This window comes from Brienomyrus brachyistius, chromosome 5 (assembly GCF_023856365.1).
Source record: "Brienomyrus brachyistius isolate T26 chromosome 5, BBRACH_0.4, whole genome shotgun sequence".
In the NCBI taxonomy this organism is placed as follows: Eukaryota; Metazoa; Chordata; class Actinopteri; order Osteoglossiformes; family Mormyridae; genus Brienomyrus; species Brienomyrus brachyistius.
Genome location: NC_064537.1, coordinates 20,634,332 through 20,652,479, shown reverse-complemented (window position 1 = coordinate 20,652,479; position 18,148 = coordinate 20,634,332). Strand labels below are relative to the sequence as shown.

At 37.5% G+C, this 18,148-nt stretch overlaps 2 protein-coding genes across 2 annotated transcripts; one reads left to right on the top strand and one right to left on the bottom strand.

Annotated features, from left to right (window-relative positions):
- The first annotated feature begins 5,373 nt into the window (after positions 1 to 5,373).
- Positions 5,374 to 7,462, top strand: rcvrnb (recoverin b). The gene is made up of 3 exons (XM_049014443.1): positions 5,374 to 5,754; positions 5,960 to 6,071; positions 6,397 to 7,462. The coding sequence occupies exons 1-3, from the start codon at positions 5,374 to 5,376 to the stop codon at positions 6,513 to 6,515; spliced, it is 612 nt and encodes a 203-aa protein (XP_048870400.1). The 3' UTR covers positions 6,516 to 7,462.
- A 757-nt stretch (positions 7,463 to 8,219) lies between these two features.
- Positions 8,220 to 17,733, bottom strand: LOC125743182 (glucagon-like peptide 2 receptor). The gene is made up of 13 exons (XM_049015902.1): positions 17,637 to 17,733; positions 13,721 to 13,817; positions 13,334 to 13,438; positions 11,526 to 11,647; positions 11,324 to 11,430; positions 10,947 to 11,103; positions 10,628 to 10,787; positions 10,300 to 10,360; positions 9,929 to 9,995; positions 9,731 to 9,819; positions 9,510 to 9,648; positions 9,270 to 9,311; positions 8,220 to 9,118 (listed from the first exon to the last, which is right to left on the bottom strand). The coding sequence occupies exons 1-13, from the start codon at positions 17,727 to 17,729 to the stop codon at positions 8,795 to 8,797; spliced, it is 1,563 nt and encodes a 520-aa protein (XP_048871859.1). The 5' UTR covers positions 17,730 to 17,733; the 3' UTR covers positions 8,220 to 8,794.
- Positions 17,734 to 18,148: the final 415 nt, after the last annotated feature.

Genomic DNA, 18,148 nt, shown 5'->3' with positions numbered 1-18,148 from the left:
CTGTCATTGTGCCACAACCGCCAGGACAAAAGACTCGCGGCAAAGGCATGGTGGAGCAACAAAAGGAAATTTATTAACCAGATTGAATAAAACTGGAAATAAACTGGATCATGGGGTATCAAAATGGAGGCTAAGGCACAATGTCAGTGACAGGACTGGAGACTGGGAAGTACTTTTATACAAGGTTAACAAGGGAACAAATGAGAGGTAGCTGGAGGGAGTAATACTAGGACACGAATGAGAAGTAAGACAAAAGGAATGGTTTGTTAGGACCACGCTAGGGAGAAAACAGTAGGGTCAGAAGGGCAGGATGTGACAACAACCTCTTTTAGTTGGAGACAGAGTCAACTGAAAGGCTCTAAAATGCTCTAGATTGGGATGGGGGGGGGGGGGATCAGATCCAGAAAGGCCCATTGGATATGCAGGTTTTCGCTACAACTTCCTCATTAAATTACTAATTAGAGGACTGATTGGCTGAAGAGTCCTCACACCTGGGTTTGAACAGCTGACCTAAAGGTTATCCCAGAAACCTGCATACACCTTGGCTCTCTGCGGATAAGATTGTCCACCCCTGTTGTAGATACTGTGCTTCAATTGTTCTTCACAATGCACCTTTATGCAATTAGCATGCAAATCCTGTAATTCATCCCCTTGTTTTTTTGTTTTATTTTTTTAACAAGATTAATTTCAGGGTTTTTCTGCCTTAAAGCTACCCCTATGTCCTTGGGCTGAATTTCCAGAGGAAATGTAGAGATATTTGTGACAATCAATGGAGGTTTGTTATGCCCGGAAGAATAGATATGATCAGCAATCATTTGATCAGCTGCGTCCTGTGTGCCAGTGTGAGTCCTATGTTTTTGAAAGAATTTGTATGGCAAGCAACTTGTTTATAGAAACTATGTTATGCTTCAGACCTGATTGTCCACTTGTCCGCAAAAGGCCCGTAGAATTGAACCATTTGAGGATAATGTTCAAGATAATGGTATTTTGGTAAGAGTCATGCAGGAAATAGTTCAAGAAACCCATACCTGAACTATGCTATTTTGCAATGCAGATACGCAATTGTCTCTTTATTATGGACACAAGCCAATCTGGTTCACCCTCTGGTATCAAATCACCAATTATACATGGGTACAATCTTGATAAATTCCAGTTCTCATGTGCATTACCTTCAATTGTCCATAAAGAGGCATGGAATACTACGAGGTCTGTTCACTCAATCCCTCTATGGATACTTTTTTGGAAATAAGCACACTAAAACAAAGTGCAAACTCAAGCGGAACGATGCCCTCAAGTAAGTGATGTATAACATCTCGAGGGTAGCCCCAAGAAACAGGAAATTCTCTGTTAAAACAGGCCATATCTTTACGCCACAGCACACAACTGAACTGTCTTTTGCAGATTTAACATGGGTCATGTGTCTCTTTTTGTTTGTGGGAGAAAATCACCAGACTGAACAGCGGTAACCTGAATTTCTGTACTGTTACCAGTAGAAAACCTGCAGAATGACTCTCCAGAGAAGCTTTCAACAAAGCCTGCTATACTACATGCATGGGCTGCTAAAATATCTGCAATGACAGACAGGACAGTCCATTATCTGTCAATCCAGGTCACGAAACAAAAACACCAAGTGCCTCTAAAATAACCAACGCCTGTAAAAGTGGCTCTACATGCTTTTTCATAGCCATACACCTTCAGGTAATTTGTCTTACATTATGCTGCCAAATACATACAGTACATGAAAGTGTTGAAAGAGACCCTGATGGTAAGTTATTCAAAATCCAGTGGACACCTCAACATCTGTGAGTCTTTCATCAGGTGCCGAAGTGGTTACAGACCTCAAAATCAATGTATAATGACAATGATATCAACTCTTCCCCAGAGAAGAAAGTATTTTATTTAAAATAAGTTTTGTCTTGTATTGGACAATATTGCTGCTTTCTACCCACTCCTGAAGTATTTTCTTATTAAAAGTCACTGGTACGGATGCTGAACTTAATAAATAATGTAGTTCCTGAAGTAATTCATCAATGGCTATAGCTGGAACATGAAAAATATTCCCTAGCTTCAATAAAATACAAGCAGTACTACACCTTCATAAGGAAGATTATATGGTTATAATATTTGGTATTATAATAATGCTTGTTTGTAATGTATATTAAAGCTAATAAGGTTTGTTAGGGTATTAAGGTATACTTATATACTGCTTATGAATATTCTATAAATGCATTTTGAAGGTGCACTGAATGTTCAATGAATGCACAATAAATGCATTATGAAGGTGCAGTTTATGTAAAGCACTAACCATATTACGTTCTATTACCTTAGAACGATCTTCAGTGTCCCTCACATTAATACTTTTATCTATGTCAGACCAAGTCAGATCATCGGCTACAGACTCACCAGTGTTACCAGTAAATGTGACAATATCAGCTTTAAAGTTTGTTGAAGAATAAGGATTCTTCTACTCTATTTCTCTGGGTTTGAAATGTATTATGAATGTTAGTTCTAAACATACACCCTTCAAACATACACGCTACTGTCTCACGTCTTCAAAGATGTTCATTTACACGTCTGAAAGATGCTCTCTGGTTTGAATGCTTTAATAATTAATACCTTCTGGAACTGAAACGCAACACACATTACACTCTTGCATCTGGGGGGGGGGGGGGGGGGGGGGCGGTGGGGAGTTAAGTGTTAAACTACATGAAAACAGAAAATATGCTACATATGTAACATAATCACAATTAATAGTTACTATAATGCCCTAAGTTTAAAATTGGAGTAAATAGAATATTTGCAAATTAACATTGTGCTGCCAGACATCAATGGAGGTTAGTAAACAACAAAAGGTACATAATTACACCGATGAAATACATGTGAAATTATAATTGACAAAAGAACATAACCAAGAATGATATTGGACACTGATAGCTCTTTTGAGCCCATGCAGGGTTTTTAATATCAAGCATAACTTGGAAAATTACCAAACCTAAAGTGACCATCACTCACGAAAAAAACCTACAATGCACGTAGCTAGCTATATGGATAAAAACTATTAACACAAGATAATAACCAGCTCACTACTACAGGAATCACTACAGTAGCCCCCCCATATCCGTGGGTGATGCGGCTAAGCCCTACCCTGGATGATTGAAACTGCAGCAAACCATATAACGTGATTTTTGCATACATACATATGCTAAAGTTCAATAAGGACCACTGTATTCTCTCAAATTCTTTTCTCAGTATGGTAAAGGACTACTATATTCTCTCGAAGCTTAGGAATTCTGATGTTTTAGCTTAGTTCTCAAGAGAGTAATGAAAACCATCACGTATTAATGGATGATGGAGCAATGGAAATTGTGCTTTTTATACCCAAAGGAAGAAGGAATAATGAAAAACATACTGTTACATTGTTATGGACTAGAATGGTGAAAGGACAAAGGGATGATCCACCTTGCTGTCCCTTTGGTATGTCTGTTCCCTGTTTGACCAGCAGGTGTCGCTGGCCATACAACGTCATTTACTTCTAGTGTTTCCCACTGGGTTAAACAGTCGTCTGTCATCCGAGCTTTCCTTTTGTAATGGGTCCCTTCATACAGTAGGTATATGTAACATACAATATTGTTCCTGTTCAAATAAATTAGATTTTTGAACAGATGAGTTGTAAGTTGATTCATGGTGAAGGTTAACTTACCATTATTTAGCCAGGTAATAAATCTAAGTAGAATCAATTTAAAAACAATCAGGGATAACTATGATACAAAACAAGAGAAACATAATTAACAAGATAAGCACACAAAGAACACGAATAGGCCACAAGAACACAAAATTTCCAACAGGGTGAGGTTGGTCTCTAGCCAGCTTTCGTCCCATGACAGAAGAGTTACATGGGTCAGACATGCCTGCTTAGTCCATTTACCCATGTCGCAGCCCAGGGGGCAGGGGAACACACTTGGAACAGAATAAACCAGGGAAATATCGGGAAACGGAATGGCCAGTGACATCTGCTGACCAAACGGGGAGAGTACAGATTGAACAGGTCAAGACAAGGACCAATCCTGAGAAAAATACAATTGACTTATTTTATTTAGACGAACATCACATATATAACTTAACTTTCTGAGTTGTAACAATGGTTATTTTTCAAGTAGAGTTTATTCTTGTTTTTAAGGCAGCGGGTGAAATTTTGTTTCTAAGTTTAACAAACCTGAAATGTTTTATGGTGCACTGGGATTTTTTGAGACCCATTTTTGCCTTCAGAACTACTTCTAGGGTGCCTTTAAAGAAGACTGTAAAGAAGTACTGATATTGTACTGAGCTGTAACTTTTTTCATTTCCTGTTTATTAAACAAGTTTGGACATTATTCTGTAACCTCTATCAATAAGAAAGTATTTTCAACCAGATAAATGACATTTACTAGATGATTTTGTTCATCACCTTATTGTCGATAAACTACATTTAGACACTAGTATATGGAAATTCCAGGAATGTGAGTGTTTCTTTAATGTTTGGTACTAACAATCACACCACATTTCTTAGATCAGTTATCTTGGCTAATGCAGTAAGTGTAAGTAAATGTTGAACAGAAAATGCACTTCTTGACCCTGTCTGTGTTCTGTATGTATTTAGTTACAGCCACATGATGCGCTGTGTGGAGGAAGGGACTGTTTGCATTAGCAAGCAGGTGAGCTTAATAAACTGGCCAGTGAGTGTATATCTAGAGAAACAACCAGCAGCAGAGCAGTTTATTGTTCATTTTCATCTATGCCCCTTCATGTGAAAGTAATTTTCCAGGCTTGCAAACTGTAATATTTTCCATTGATTTTCACCTGTGTGTAAGTTTTAATTCCATTTACTGTAGTAATTACGGTATATCCCCAGATTCCTCTGGCAGGTTAAAAGCTGGCCACTTGTCCTTCACAGTGCTTAAAGCACACACTAAAAGGTACCCTGGAAAATGATAGCTGAGTACATAATAATGTATTAACATTGTACAACGTTGCAAGTCCTTTGCAGAGTATGATATACATTATTATCTTAGCGTAAAATGTTTGACATGGTGAAAGTATAAGGTTAATGAGATGAATCAATTTGTATGTTGTATTAAATAAGATGAAGTCTTTCCCTCTATTAGCCAAGTCCAGTTAATTACATATACAGATTTATCTCCTTGTTGTTCAACAGACATTTCAGATTAACACAGTAGTAATCTGCCAAATCCACCCCACTGACCACTCCCTTTAATCCAAGTAAATCTGGCTTAGATTTAAAAGGCAACCATAAAGTGGCTGGCAGAATCATCTAAGTAAATCTAAGTTGAGTGCTCCCTGGGTAGGTGCCTTTCTCACCTCCTACAGCTAACAAGTATGGGCAACAGTAAAAGCAGTGCTCTGCCCAAGGAATTCCTGGAGGAACTCAAACTGAACACCAAGTACAGTGAAGAGGAGCTGTGTACTTGTTACCAGACCTTCTTGAAGGAGTGCCCAAGTGGCAGGATCAGCACGGAGCAGTTTGAGAGCATCTACGCCAGCTTTTTTCCTGACGCCGACCCAAAAGCTTATGCACAGCATGTCTTTAGGAGCTTCGACTCCAACAGTGATGGTACTCTGGATTTCAAAGAATTCATTGTGGCACTGCATCTGACGTCATCAGGGCGGACTATGCAGAAGCTGGAGTGGGCGTTCGCACTGTACGATGTTGATAGGAATGGCATCGTAAGCAAAAACGAAATCCAGGAAATTGTGACAGTAAGTATAAAAATGTCGAAATATCATTGTGTTTTGCATTTAAATGTTTTACTGGAGAAAGAATTCTTCAACCCTTACTGTGTTTTACAAACTTAAATATCAGATAAATGGCATGTGCATTTTTGGTAGATGACAGATATGGATATTATTTTCTGTATAATGTAAATTAAAAAAAAAGTAAAAAATTTTTTGTTCTTTTCGAAAGTCGATATTCAATATGATATCTGAAGAAGATCAAAAGAACCTTCCAGATGAAGAAAATACACCAGGAAAAAGAGCAGATAAGATATGGGATTTATTTGGAAAAAAAGAAAATGGTAAGTTGCTTTTCATCATATTAAAAACACCTCTGGGCTTTACCAACTTCCTCCCACAGTCTAAAAACATTAGCTTAGGCACTGACATCTAAATTTTCTACCATGTGTGATTATGTGTGCGAGTGTGACTATACTGTGCTATCCTGTTATTCCATCCACTTTGTCTCATATTCTTCCCGGTTCACAGAAATCCTTTATTGGAGAAGTTGGACAGATGGAAATGTTGTACATTCATAGAATTAAGCAATGGTCAAATTGAAGTTAGCAATTATGAAATAATAGGAAGTCAAGTGATACGAATCCTGTGTCTACTTTGTCTTCCCAGATAAAATATCCGAAGGTGAGTTTATTCAGGGAGTCTTGGACAATAATGAAATTCTGAGGCTGATCCAGTTTGACAAACCACAGAAAGTCCAACAGAGGCTAAAGGAAAAGAAGCAATAGTTTCTGGAAACATTGTTTTAAGTGCATCGATGTTTTTTCTATGGTTTATATTTGGACTGTTTGCATACTTTGCTGATCTGTTCATCATCTTACTGTACTTCTTAGATTAGATACTTAATAATCCCCTACTCTATGGAGTCTCTGATCTTATTAATAAACATTCTGCCACTCTTACAAGCTTACACTCATTATGTTTTGTAGTGCTGTCCGATGCTTTTTCGAATTTCTGTCGTCATTGCTTTGTACTAGATCTGCTGTTCCCTGTCAGTTATATACTTTGTACCATCCAAGCAACTAAAACAATGAATACACAACTGAAAAACATGACATGGTATGAGGAAAATAATCAGCGATTAGTGATCAACACGAGTCCCCAACACTATAAAGTTCGGCAAGAGGCTGCATATAAGACTCTCAATATGTTCCAATTTCTAGAATTTCCCCCTAAACAATAAGGATCTCACAAGAAAGGTCAGCTGTGATTTACACATCATTGCAACCCTTTATAGCACTGATTTGCAGATTTAGACTGAGTGGAAATTTAAAACCATGCAGCTGATGCAGTTTAGTCAGCAGTAATGACATTGTTAAGCAGCATTAGCATTAGCATTAGCAGACATGACAAAACTCTTCTTCTTAAAAGCAGACACAAGTTGCAGTACAAAACTATACAAAAACAGTTTTGTTCCAGCAGCCATCACACAAATTAATGTTTCAGTTATAGTAAATTTTATTTTATTTAAACTGTATGTTATATTTATTATGTTATATTTTCTTCTTGCCTGTTTTGTAAGATGAATGAGGTGTGATAGGTGTCTGTAACATGTGTGTCTATGGATGAGGACTATTCACTGCAAATCAAATCTGCCTACATGTACAAATGAAGTAATCCGACATCAAAAATCAAATTTCATTTCTATAAGTTGTCTTATCTCCGAGACGTTAAAATGTACCTTTCTTTTTAATTTCAAATAAATATTTTAAAATAGAAGCTGGTTTACATTTGTATGGCAATAAATTTAAGCCTCAGCGTTAAAATGTAAAAACCTTCACACATACAAAGTTCCTTACTTATTCCAGAATTTGTAGCTAAAAGTACAATTGTAATGATGTAATGGACTTTACAATTAGAATGAGTTTATTTCCCTGCACAGCTGGACCACCATTGGAATGACTAAACATTTACTCCAGAGAAATCATTGCTTTCTGATAAAATCTCCATTTCCATTGTGTTCAGTGCCACTTATGACCTCATTCCAGCTGTAGTATTGGTAAAAAAAAAAAATCAAATCTACTGCTTTTTAAGATTGAATGTGCCTTGACATGCTTAATGTCTATTTGGACTAACCCATGTTTTTCTCGTCCAATCTAAATGTTTCCCAGAAAGGATTTTTTCTTACCTTCACAGACATGAAATAGGATTTAATTGTCTAACAAGAATAAATGCAAGACAAAGCAATTTCTTAGAAATGTGGCTAAACATCACACTGAACATGTATACATTATGATACATAAAATATGTGTATGACACATCACATTTATTTTGCAGGAGTCCACTAAACACAGTAAATAATAACTGCAATAAATATTCTTCTGTAGAATGCTTTATGGATTTTGTATTCTAATGGTAATCCAAAGTATAAGAATGTTTAAACATTAACTGAGACAGGAATGTGCAGTAAATTAACTATAAAGTATGTCCGATAAAAAGCATTTTTATAAACCCAATACATTGGTTTTCCCTGGGGAGATTTTGATTTTCTTTGTCATTCTTTATGCAGTTTATTCTGATAAAGATTTAGAGTCATGATATACTATTGAAAATAGTCACTTTCAGGAATGTCAATGGGTTATCTTTTTGTGCTTCAAAGTTATGTACATGACTAGTCCATCAGTTAGCAGGAAAGCATACATCTGCCGTATAAACAGCATTACATAAAGGTTTTTAACCTCGTCTGATGATGAAGTGTAAAATGGTTGAACATACGCTGTTTATGTTTACTGCGCCATATGTGGTAGCTGAAGAGACCGATCCAAACGTATCAACGTATCAAGAATTTCTGCCAGAAGACATCTTTTGAGGTTTGCGTATTTCAGACTGTTAAGAATTGACTTGTATTTACACTTGACTTTGTGAGACATAAGTAATAATATTATGAATTGCAAAAAAAGATGGAAGAGTTGAGAAAATCTTGCCGCTAGGTAATCCTACAAAAAAACGACCAACATGGATGTTAAACATCTGTACATCGGAAGGCCTGCTGCTACAGGCCTGGCCGTTAAAACATGCTTTCCTCCAGTACCTCCTCCATCGTATCTCCTAGTGTCATCTCACCCTCACTGCTGGATAGGCTTCGGCGGGTATTGAATTTTGGCCTGTTAGGCTGACATGGCTGGGACTGCAACCCAGCCTGGGCTATCAGCCATTGTTGCTGAACATTAGATGGAGCGCTGATGTCCCGTACACATTTCCACTGGTCGGGGCAGCGGGACGGCCTTCTTCTTGAGCACTTCCACATGTGTATGCCCTGGAAACAGCTTTGTGCATCATAGTGGTTGGCAAACAGAAAAAGCTGCCAGCGTTTTTTGACCTCTGCCTGGACCTGGACACCAATAACAAAAAAAAAGGTTGATCCAAGCACTGCAACATGGCACAGAATGGTTTAATGTTATGAAAACATAGCCTCTCCTCTAATTTAAAATGATATAAAACAGATTGAGGAATTTTAAGGAATACAAAATCAAGAGTCTTACCTCTCCATTAGCAAAGCAGTATAGTATAGCAACAAGTAGGCCCTAAAAAGGAATCATTATTCAGGAGCAGATAGGTGATGTAGCTACATTTATTACAGTGATAGTTAAAATCTTCTGCTTCTTAAGAATAAATTATCTATGAAATTCAGCAATCTCGGGATTCTGTTCAGAGACAAAATGCGGTACAATAAGCAGAGAGGTACAATAAATCTGGAGTCTGGAAGATAACGATTATCTCACCTGGAAGGAGCTCAAAGTCAAATTGATAAAATTTCTCACATAGAGTGCCCTGTCCTCCATGTACTCATCTATAAAAAACGTGAACACCACCTCGTGGATTCCCAGCAGTGGAATAAGCACCAGCGTCGCTCTGGCTAAACTGTCCAGAAAGCAAATCATTAGGTCTGTGCATGAACCGCACACTGACATATCGATTCTGCAGTATCACTGGAGCAGCTTACCTGTTCCTGTAGTCGGCGAATTTCACCTGGTCTGCCTTTAACTTTGACAGCAGTAGTTTCATAATTTTTATAAATATGTAAAAAATTACCTGCGGTGAAAATTGAAATGTAATACATGCATATTATATATGTGTCTGTAGAAAGGGTCAATTAAATCTTTCAGTAAATCAGTCTACTGTATGCACTGAATGAACTCACCACCACTGATAAAGTTATGGGTCCTCTTATTATCCACCAGATCCACATGCTTTTATTGGGCCAGCACCTTAAAACAAAACCAGTGAACCATTTCATTTGATGTATTTACAAAAAGCTGTTGATAAATAACTGTCAACGCCATCAAGATTCTAACTATTCTAAGTGGGTAGCAGACGGATCGGTAGTTGTCAAACTCATCGGCACTTTAACAGAATTCTTAAGGAAACAGTAAGAAAGAGACCCTCAAAGTAAATGAAGATCAGATGGACTGGTAATTTTAGTCTACACATTATCTTCTTTAGACTTTTTAAAAAATATGAATGAGACTAAATACGCTCACTTATGAAAGTGTATTTTTCGAAGAGACTTACGCTTGATTTTCATACAAAACTTTTGTAACGGTCCAGGGCACCACAAATGCAAAAGGAGTTCCTAAAAATAGATAGATAGATAGATAGATAGATAGATAGATAGATAGATAGATAGATAGATAGATAGATAGATAGATAGATAGATAGATAGATTGATTGATTGATTGATTGATTGATCGATTTACATTCTTATTACTGTACATGGTATAACACACTTGATCCAACATAGGATCCAAGAGAAAATCCAGGAAAAATTCTCCGATTTCACATATATAACCACTCCGGAGCTTTAACAGGCGGCTTTAAACCATGCACTCGTGAAACCTACCCCAGCCAATGAGAAGGTATCGTTTTAACAATCGTCTCTTGGTGAGTACCGCAGTGAACAATAACCTATGGAGAAATATCGCTTCCACTAAGAGCCAGAAGTAGTTTCCACCCACAAAGTAATGCATTGACACTTGACTAGCCTTACAGACAACAGAGATCTGGAAAGAAGAATACATAATACCCATATTATTTCATCATAAATGATCGCAACACAAAATCGTATGTTGCTTTAGCAATTCATAAAACTACAATTACTTAATTAAATGATTTCCACAATAGCAATATAAATGAGAAAATGACACAATATCACACAATACCACTGAGCTGGTATATTCCTTCCATCCTGTGTCATCAGTGGGTAAGTTAGTAAACTTGACTTGAAAAATTATTTCCTTGATCATAACTGCTGCCGCTCGAAATATGAAGGATATAAAGAGATTCATATGGATGTAGTTTCTTGTGCAGTGAAGTTTCCTGTTAAAAAAAATCAGATTTCAAATGACATCTGGTTATAGTCTGGCTGTGGCTGCTTGATTTCAATTTTTTGGTCACATAAGTGTTAATATTATTTTATATGTTACTCCTTGTATAAGTCATAAAATATCATAATGTTGTGTTACTAGCCCAAAGAGTGTTTTAATGATATTATGCATTTAGAACACTATGAAATCCCATAGCCCAAAATCTAGGTTACCTCAGCAAGCCCATAATAAGAACAGCCAGGGTCAGTGAGGACAGAGAAAGTGAGTATCCAACCATGTAGATGACACGCAATGCTGTTTGAAGGTGCATATAATCCTCCTGAGAGAGACAACAAAGGTCAGTACTAATCACGCAAGCATTCCCGCTTCCAAAGCTGGCAGGATAGGAGAAGGTCCTGAATGTACAGGAGTTACCTGTGGTTTGAAGTAATGTGGGTTGATACATTCTGATTGGTCCCTCCACACGTCTGTGGAGTTTTCCAATGTGCGCCAGGTCCCGCTGGAGGTGCACTCCCTGTACGCCTTCGCCAGGTTACCTGAGCATAGAGATGCTCGTCAGCTTGCGCCAGATTACATCTGCTCAGATGCTGCTCATCCTGTCTTTGTAGTCTTGGCAGCATTATTACTGCACAATTAGTAGCTCAGTGAACTACAGTGCAATACTTTCGAATATCTTGGTACAACATGTGTATATATGTTTATTTACACAACAGTGTAATACGATACGGAGCTTATTTACTGATGACGTTTCTCAGAGAATAAATGGCAAAATGTCATTAGCTCCACCCATCCAATTTTACACGTAAATCATACATAATCATGTGCTGGGTCCTGACACTGCCAGGCTGTCCATGCCCCTCCAACACCTCTACATACACATTAAATTTATAGGTCTCCATAGTATTTATTTAGTACAATGTTGAGTGTTGTGTAAATTATGTATGTTATTTACCGTATGCCTTTATGGAGGATGCTAGTAAATTTGTATTTGTGTATTTGTGTAAGCCACTTGCACAATGACACGTAAAACTCCTTGATCCTTATAAAGCTAGATTGTTCCATTTATGAAATCACACCACAAGACAACCCCAATAAAGTCTGCAGGAAATCACAGCTGTAAAATTAGAGCGGGATTGTGTGGGCTTTATAGTTTTGCTGGGACCAGCAGCAAATGATCTTATCTTGGTCTGATTGGCCAAGAAAGGTTCTTCATTGAAGCCGGGTAGACATCTAAAGCAGGTAGACACAATCTATGACTGTGTGGTAGGTGAACGACCTGAAGTGTCCCCACTGTATCGCCAGTCACTAAAGAAGTCATATGGTTAACATTAAAACTATATTCAGTGACTGAAATATCCATGCTATAAATATAAATAAATATAAACATAAACATATATTGTGATGGTATTAAATAATGCAATAGTTTGCTGTAATTTATGTGCTGGGGTTAGTCAGGCACTACAGCGACAATCGCATTGTACACTTTCCTAACCTTCTGCAAATCAAATCAATCATCTGCTCGTCTGTGTTATGGGGATGTGATGGTTGCGCCGTGTTGATAGAACGTGTTTTCCTGGAGGTTTGCATGTGTGTAATAATTTACTTATACTTTAACTTTGTGGACAAAATGATGTTGACTATTCCTGGTATATAATTAACAAAGGAAACTTGTTTATCTTGGCCACAGGAAATTGGAATTCAAATTAAACGAGTATTAAATGGATTCTTATGTCACTATGATTTTCATTGGCTAAACGCAAGATGAATTTGCAGCTAGGCACAAAGAGAGGGTTGATAGTCCATGTAAGTTTTATGCCCCTAGAATCATTCTCTCAAGCAAGGTTTGACAACCAGTAATGCTGCTTTCTATTCTGAAGAAAAATTGAATGGTATTCTCTCCAAATAAATAGATATAACATCAAAGTTCTTTTCCTTTCCACCTTTGCAATAACCTTCAAAGATTAAATTTGTTACTCCACCATCTTCCTCTAATAGCAGCGATGTTCAGTAGCAGAAGCAAATCCAATAAGATTCATATTTATGAAAAGGCAATCTTTTTGTTATTTAGACTTCTGAACTTTTCCATTTTTATACTGATATTATTAATTGATAACAGTATCATTAGCATCAAGCTGAGAATAGCATGCATGATTATTTTGATTTTCAAAATGAATGCAGTGATGCTTTAGGTTTAGGATTTAGGATTTATGCTTCAGTTTTACCTTCTTTAATCCACGGCAGATATGAAGGACATGGTACAGATACATTCCCAACCGGAGAGTGAGGCCAACAGACGAAATGATCAAAGGATCCATTGCAATAAATTCCTGTAAAGGAAAATATTTTTTCATAGTTTTGACAGCAGACCAATAGACACAAGACTAAGCAAACCTTATGCACAGGGCGCTGCTAGTGATTTTGGGCCCCGTGTAAGGATATTATATCAGGCCCCCAACCCAGACCAATTTAATTATGTTCCAAATTGCTCTGGGTGCCTGTCACTCAGGGGCCCTTGGAATTGTCCGTACACTCCGCCGCCCCCCACCCTTCCGTTGTGTAGAGCACTTTCCCATTTTCTCCACAAAAGAAGTGATGTTTTGGGCACTCACCAGTTCGTGAGATTTGGCTGGATGCTAAGGTCCTGGTGCAATTTTCCCAATACTCTGTTCGTTTATAAATGGTGTCTTCCAGTATCGAACCCATTACCTTTTAAGTGCATAGAAGAAAACAGCAGGTGCTTTTTTATTAACAATCAAGAACTTTCTAAGACATGTTTTATGAAAACTACTCACCCATATCAAAATTTTAACGTCAGTGTTTATAATCATTTATCCACAAGATGGCAGTGTTTAAATAACAAGCCAGGTGGGAAAAGCATTGCAAGTCACAAATCTAGATCATTATAAACCCTTTTCTAAGGTGAGGATGCTACTCAGTAATTTGTTACGTTTTATATCATTAACAAATTCAAGAAGGAATGATTAATTCTTGACATTTCCATTCTGTACAGTAGCTTTCTGCATTATTCTGCCTCTAATACTAAGATTCAACACAAGAGCTCGTTTCAAAATTATCAGTCCTTAATGCTGATATTGTAATGTGTTTTTTGACTTGGCATACACTCTGCAGTTTAATCCTATGTAGCTTTGTGGAGTCAAAATAAAATTTTACCTGATTTAAGGTATGTAACATACAGTATATGGGTAACATTATGTTACTGTGGTAAACAGTGACAAGTAAAAACCAAGAAAATCTTACTATAGACCAGTGGTTCTCAAACTCGGTCCTCAGGCCCCACTGCCCTGCTTGTTTTCCAGCTATCCCTGCCCTACACACTGCTGATTACCTGGATCAGGTGTGTTCAGTCAATCAGAAGCTGAAAGACAGCTGGGACTTGTGTGTGGGGCAGGGATAGCAGGAAAACAAGCAGGACAGTGGGGCCTGAGGACCGAGTTTGAGAACCACTGCAATAGATAGATAGTTAGGAAAAACAGATATGGTGATGGAAAGTGTAATAATCTAAACCCTAGATACTCAATTGCAGGTTATGCAATTTAATCCAGACTAATAGCCCCCCCAACCTCACCAGCAAAATACCTAGCTGGTAGGCATTCTGCTGAACACCCAAACAATTCATGAAATGTATTTCTGGTTACGGATCTGGGACAGTAGACTTTGGATTTGTGTTGTTGAAGGAATTTGTAAAAATAGTTCAGTACCTCCCTCAAGACCTAGTGCAGCACACTGAAAAAGTGAATGCCCCTTTTGGCTAAAATATGTGTTTTGTTTGTTTGTTTGCTTGTTTGTTTGTTGTTCTAAATGTAGCTAATCCAAAAATAACTACTTAGAATCCGTAAATTGTGCTTAGTGTGACCAAACCAACACCAGTCTAATAATACATAGTCTGCATGAGTCTCCATTTGCCCTGCTTTGCACATCGTCATTTAATGTGCTGCTGTTACACTTAAAAACTGAATGCAAACATTAAAAGTTAAGAACACAAACGTTGCTGGTGGTTAACATTGCAAGCGAATAGCTTTCTACGATATCTAGAACAAAACAGTGTAATGAAAACAAATGGTCCCAGGAGACCTGGAACGACTGAACAATAGGTGGCGGAGGGTATCCAGAGCTTCAGGACTGGGGGGGGGGGGGGGCACCAAAACCAAGATCAAGGGAACATATGATAGAAAGGGAAGGAAAAGTGTGGGAGAATGAAATGAATGTCTTTGGCTGGCATAGTGATTGTGTTTATTTATGGCACCATAGTAAGTCAAACACACTAGAAACACAGTAGCTTAAAATGTGTCATTTCTTTTTATTAATAATTATAGTTTTTAACACTATATAATATATTGCCCTGTATACTGTAAGATGAAAACTGCTAGCTGTTAAGGTTGCTACTCCAGTATGTACAGTACAGTACCTGATGAATGAAACAACTACGCAAAACTAAAAATGCATTAGTCACTAATTAGTTGGATTCTAGCTTGGCAGATTTGCTTAACAACCACTGCCACATGGGTTTGCGTATGAAGAGGCAGAGACATGTGCAAGTCACGCTTCATCACATGTCTGGATTCTGCGCATTGTGGACTGTGCCTTTCGGCTAAATGTTTCACTTGATTTTATATATTTTAAGATGCAGCCTCTCTAAGGATTCACATTTCCTACTATTCAGGACCGTCTTATCAGCCAAATCAAAAAGTGAACAACATTTTTTTGCTTCATTTTGGAATTCAATAACCATGATTACTTTACTGGAATTATTATGTTGTATAAAATCATGCCCCCTTAAAGGATTTTATGTCACCACATGAGAGCAAGGCTTAAACCCTGCCATTTCCAGCATACTGGCCTATTCTAGTAACATATGCTTATTTAAATTTTCTCCCAAAAACATTCTGAATTATTCCAACCATAAGGTAGCATCAAACGACCAGGTTTTGATATTCCATACATTTTTCCAATGGTGATTCAGTTCAGAGTAAGGACATTGGATAAGGCTGGACTGAGAGCTAGGAGCCATCCAGGATTATGTACAAAATCTCAAGTCTTGCGAAAATCACACCCCCAGTTTTCCCTGCTATGCTTGGATTCATTCAAAAACTCATTTTTAAGCTCTGTGCAGCTGCTTCTGAATGTGAATATTACTGCAGTCCTCTACGATGCAGTGCAATGCTTGAGGAAGCACAGAGGACACTTATGTTTGTTTTCCTGCCTTGCTACCACATGGGTCCATTTTTTAAGATCCCTTAGTCTCCCCTTTGACAGCAAACATTAACTATACTTGAGAGTGGGAATAAACATTACAAAAACCAGATTCCAGAGCCCTGGGGAGAAAACGTGCCTCACGATTCAGTATTAAGAGCTCTGAGAAAAGACTGCTGGAAAGGGTTAGTGCAAGGAGGATGTAAAGTTACAGATAAAAAAAATCTAAATTAAGTCTTAAATAATACCCATGAAAAATTAACAGAAAACCCATTTTTAAATTCAAAGTCCTTAACACTACTTCTGAAGAACTGATCTAAAAATGCTCCATAGAATTACATGACTGTCTTCTATTGATGATTCGAGGTCATAGCAGCCTGATGAAAAAGGAAAAAGATTATACCTGACTGATTTAATTTCCAAGAAAAGAAACGCGAGGTGGATATGAAAAGTGAGTAAAACAAAACAGAAAGTGCATGGATTTCCCCGAGATTCTGTTATCATTTAGTATGCGTACATGTGAAGTCATGTTTTCATCAAAAATACTCCACACTTCCAAACCTTGCAAGGCAATAATACACTTCACATGCAAAGATAATTTAAATCCAAAACGCAGGTCTTTTAACCTTTCAAAATCCCATAGACAAAATATGCTCTAAGTGATTTTTCTCCTTAAAAGTGGGATAGGTGTCAATGGGACAAATCAATGAAATAACATACATCTTATAAATAAAACAATAATAAATACAGAATATATAAATAGTATATATAAATAGTACAGTATATATACTATGTCAATATATAAATACAGTATATATACAGTAAATAGTATATATACTTGGTATACCATATACCATTTATAACAGCAGAAAAATCCATAGATGCAGAAAGAAACTCAGGACTATCTCAGCATATATAACATTTCATACCATTTTATCTGTCTGAAATCCAAAAATGTCATATTGCTCCAAACTCAATCTGTTTACCATGTATTGTACACAAATTATGTTTTTATAATAAATGTAGCTTTTATTTACCATTATAACACTTTTCAAATGCTCCTTATATATCCATGTCTTATCTGTAATTCTTACGTGATCTTCTCCAACACTATCTAATTACAAAAGATAAAATAATAAAAGGCAAACACCACAAAGAATACACAAAGCAAAATGTTAAACTCTGATCATGGTATTATACCATGTTACAGTTTAATTTTCAGATGATAGTGAACCTCATGGTTCATGAGAGAAGAAGCATTTAAAGTATGATGGTTAATCAAGTCAGCAATATCAGGGAAATGCCTGCTCTTACCTGCAGGTTAGGCAACAGCAGGAGGACGGTGAACAGCAGGGCATTTTCTGGTGCCTGTCTCCCATGCTGCCGAGTCGGTTGCAGAGTAGCCATGGTACTCTGTTTACACACAAGCCACTCTCAGAACACTTAATGCTCTCATGCTACATCCATGCTGGGGCCACCCGCCGCCTTTGGCCATTCTCGATTCCCAAGACTTATACTGAATGCAACGCAGCAGATTAAAATTAGACAGAATAGCTCTGATGTAAAATGTGAGAGGCAGAAAAAAAAAGCCACTGCAACTGCTATTGTATCATAAAGGTACAACCAGCGGTTATGATAAAACACCCAGACACCTCTGGAACGTGCTCTCGAGCGCCACGACAACATCTGACAGAGCTTGTGTTGCCTAAGTCGCAAGCAGTTCCTCTCCCAGTGCTGTGTAGCCAATCAAGATAAGATGGGAGTCCTACGTTAGAATGGGGTAACCATGCAGTCGAAGTGGGGTGAAAGGAGCTCGAAATAATAAA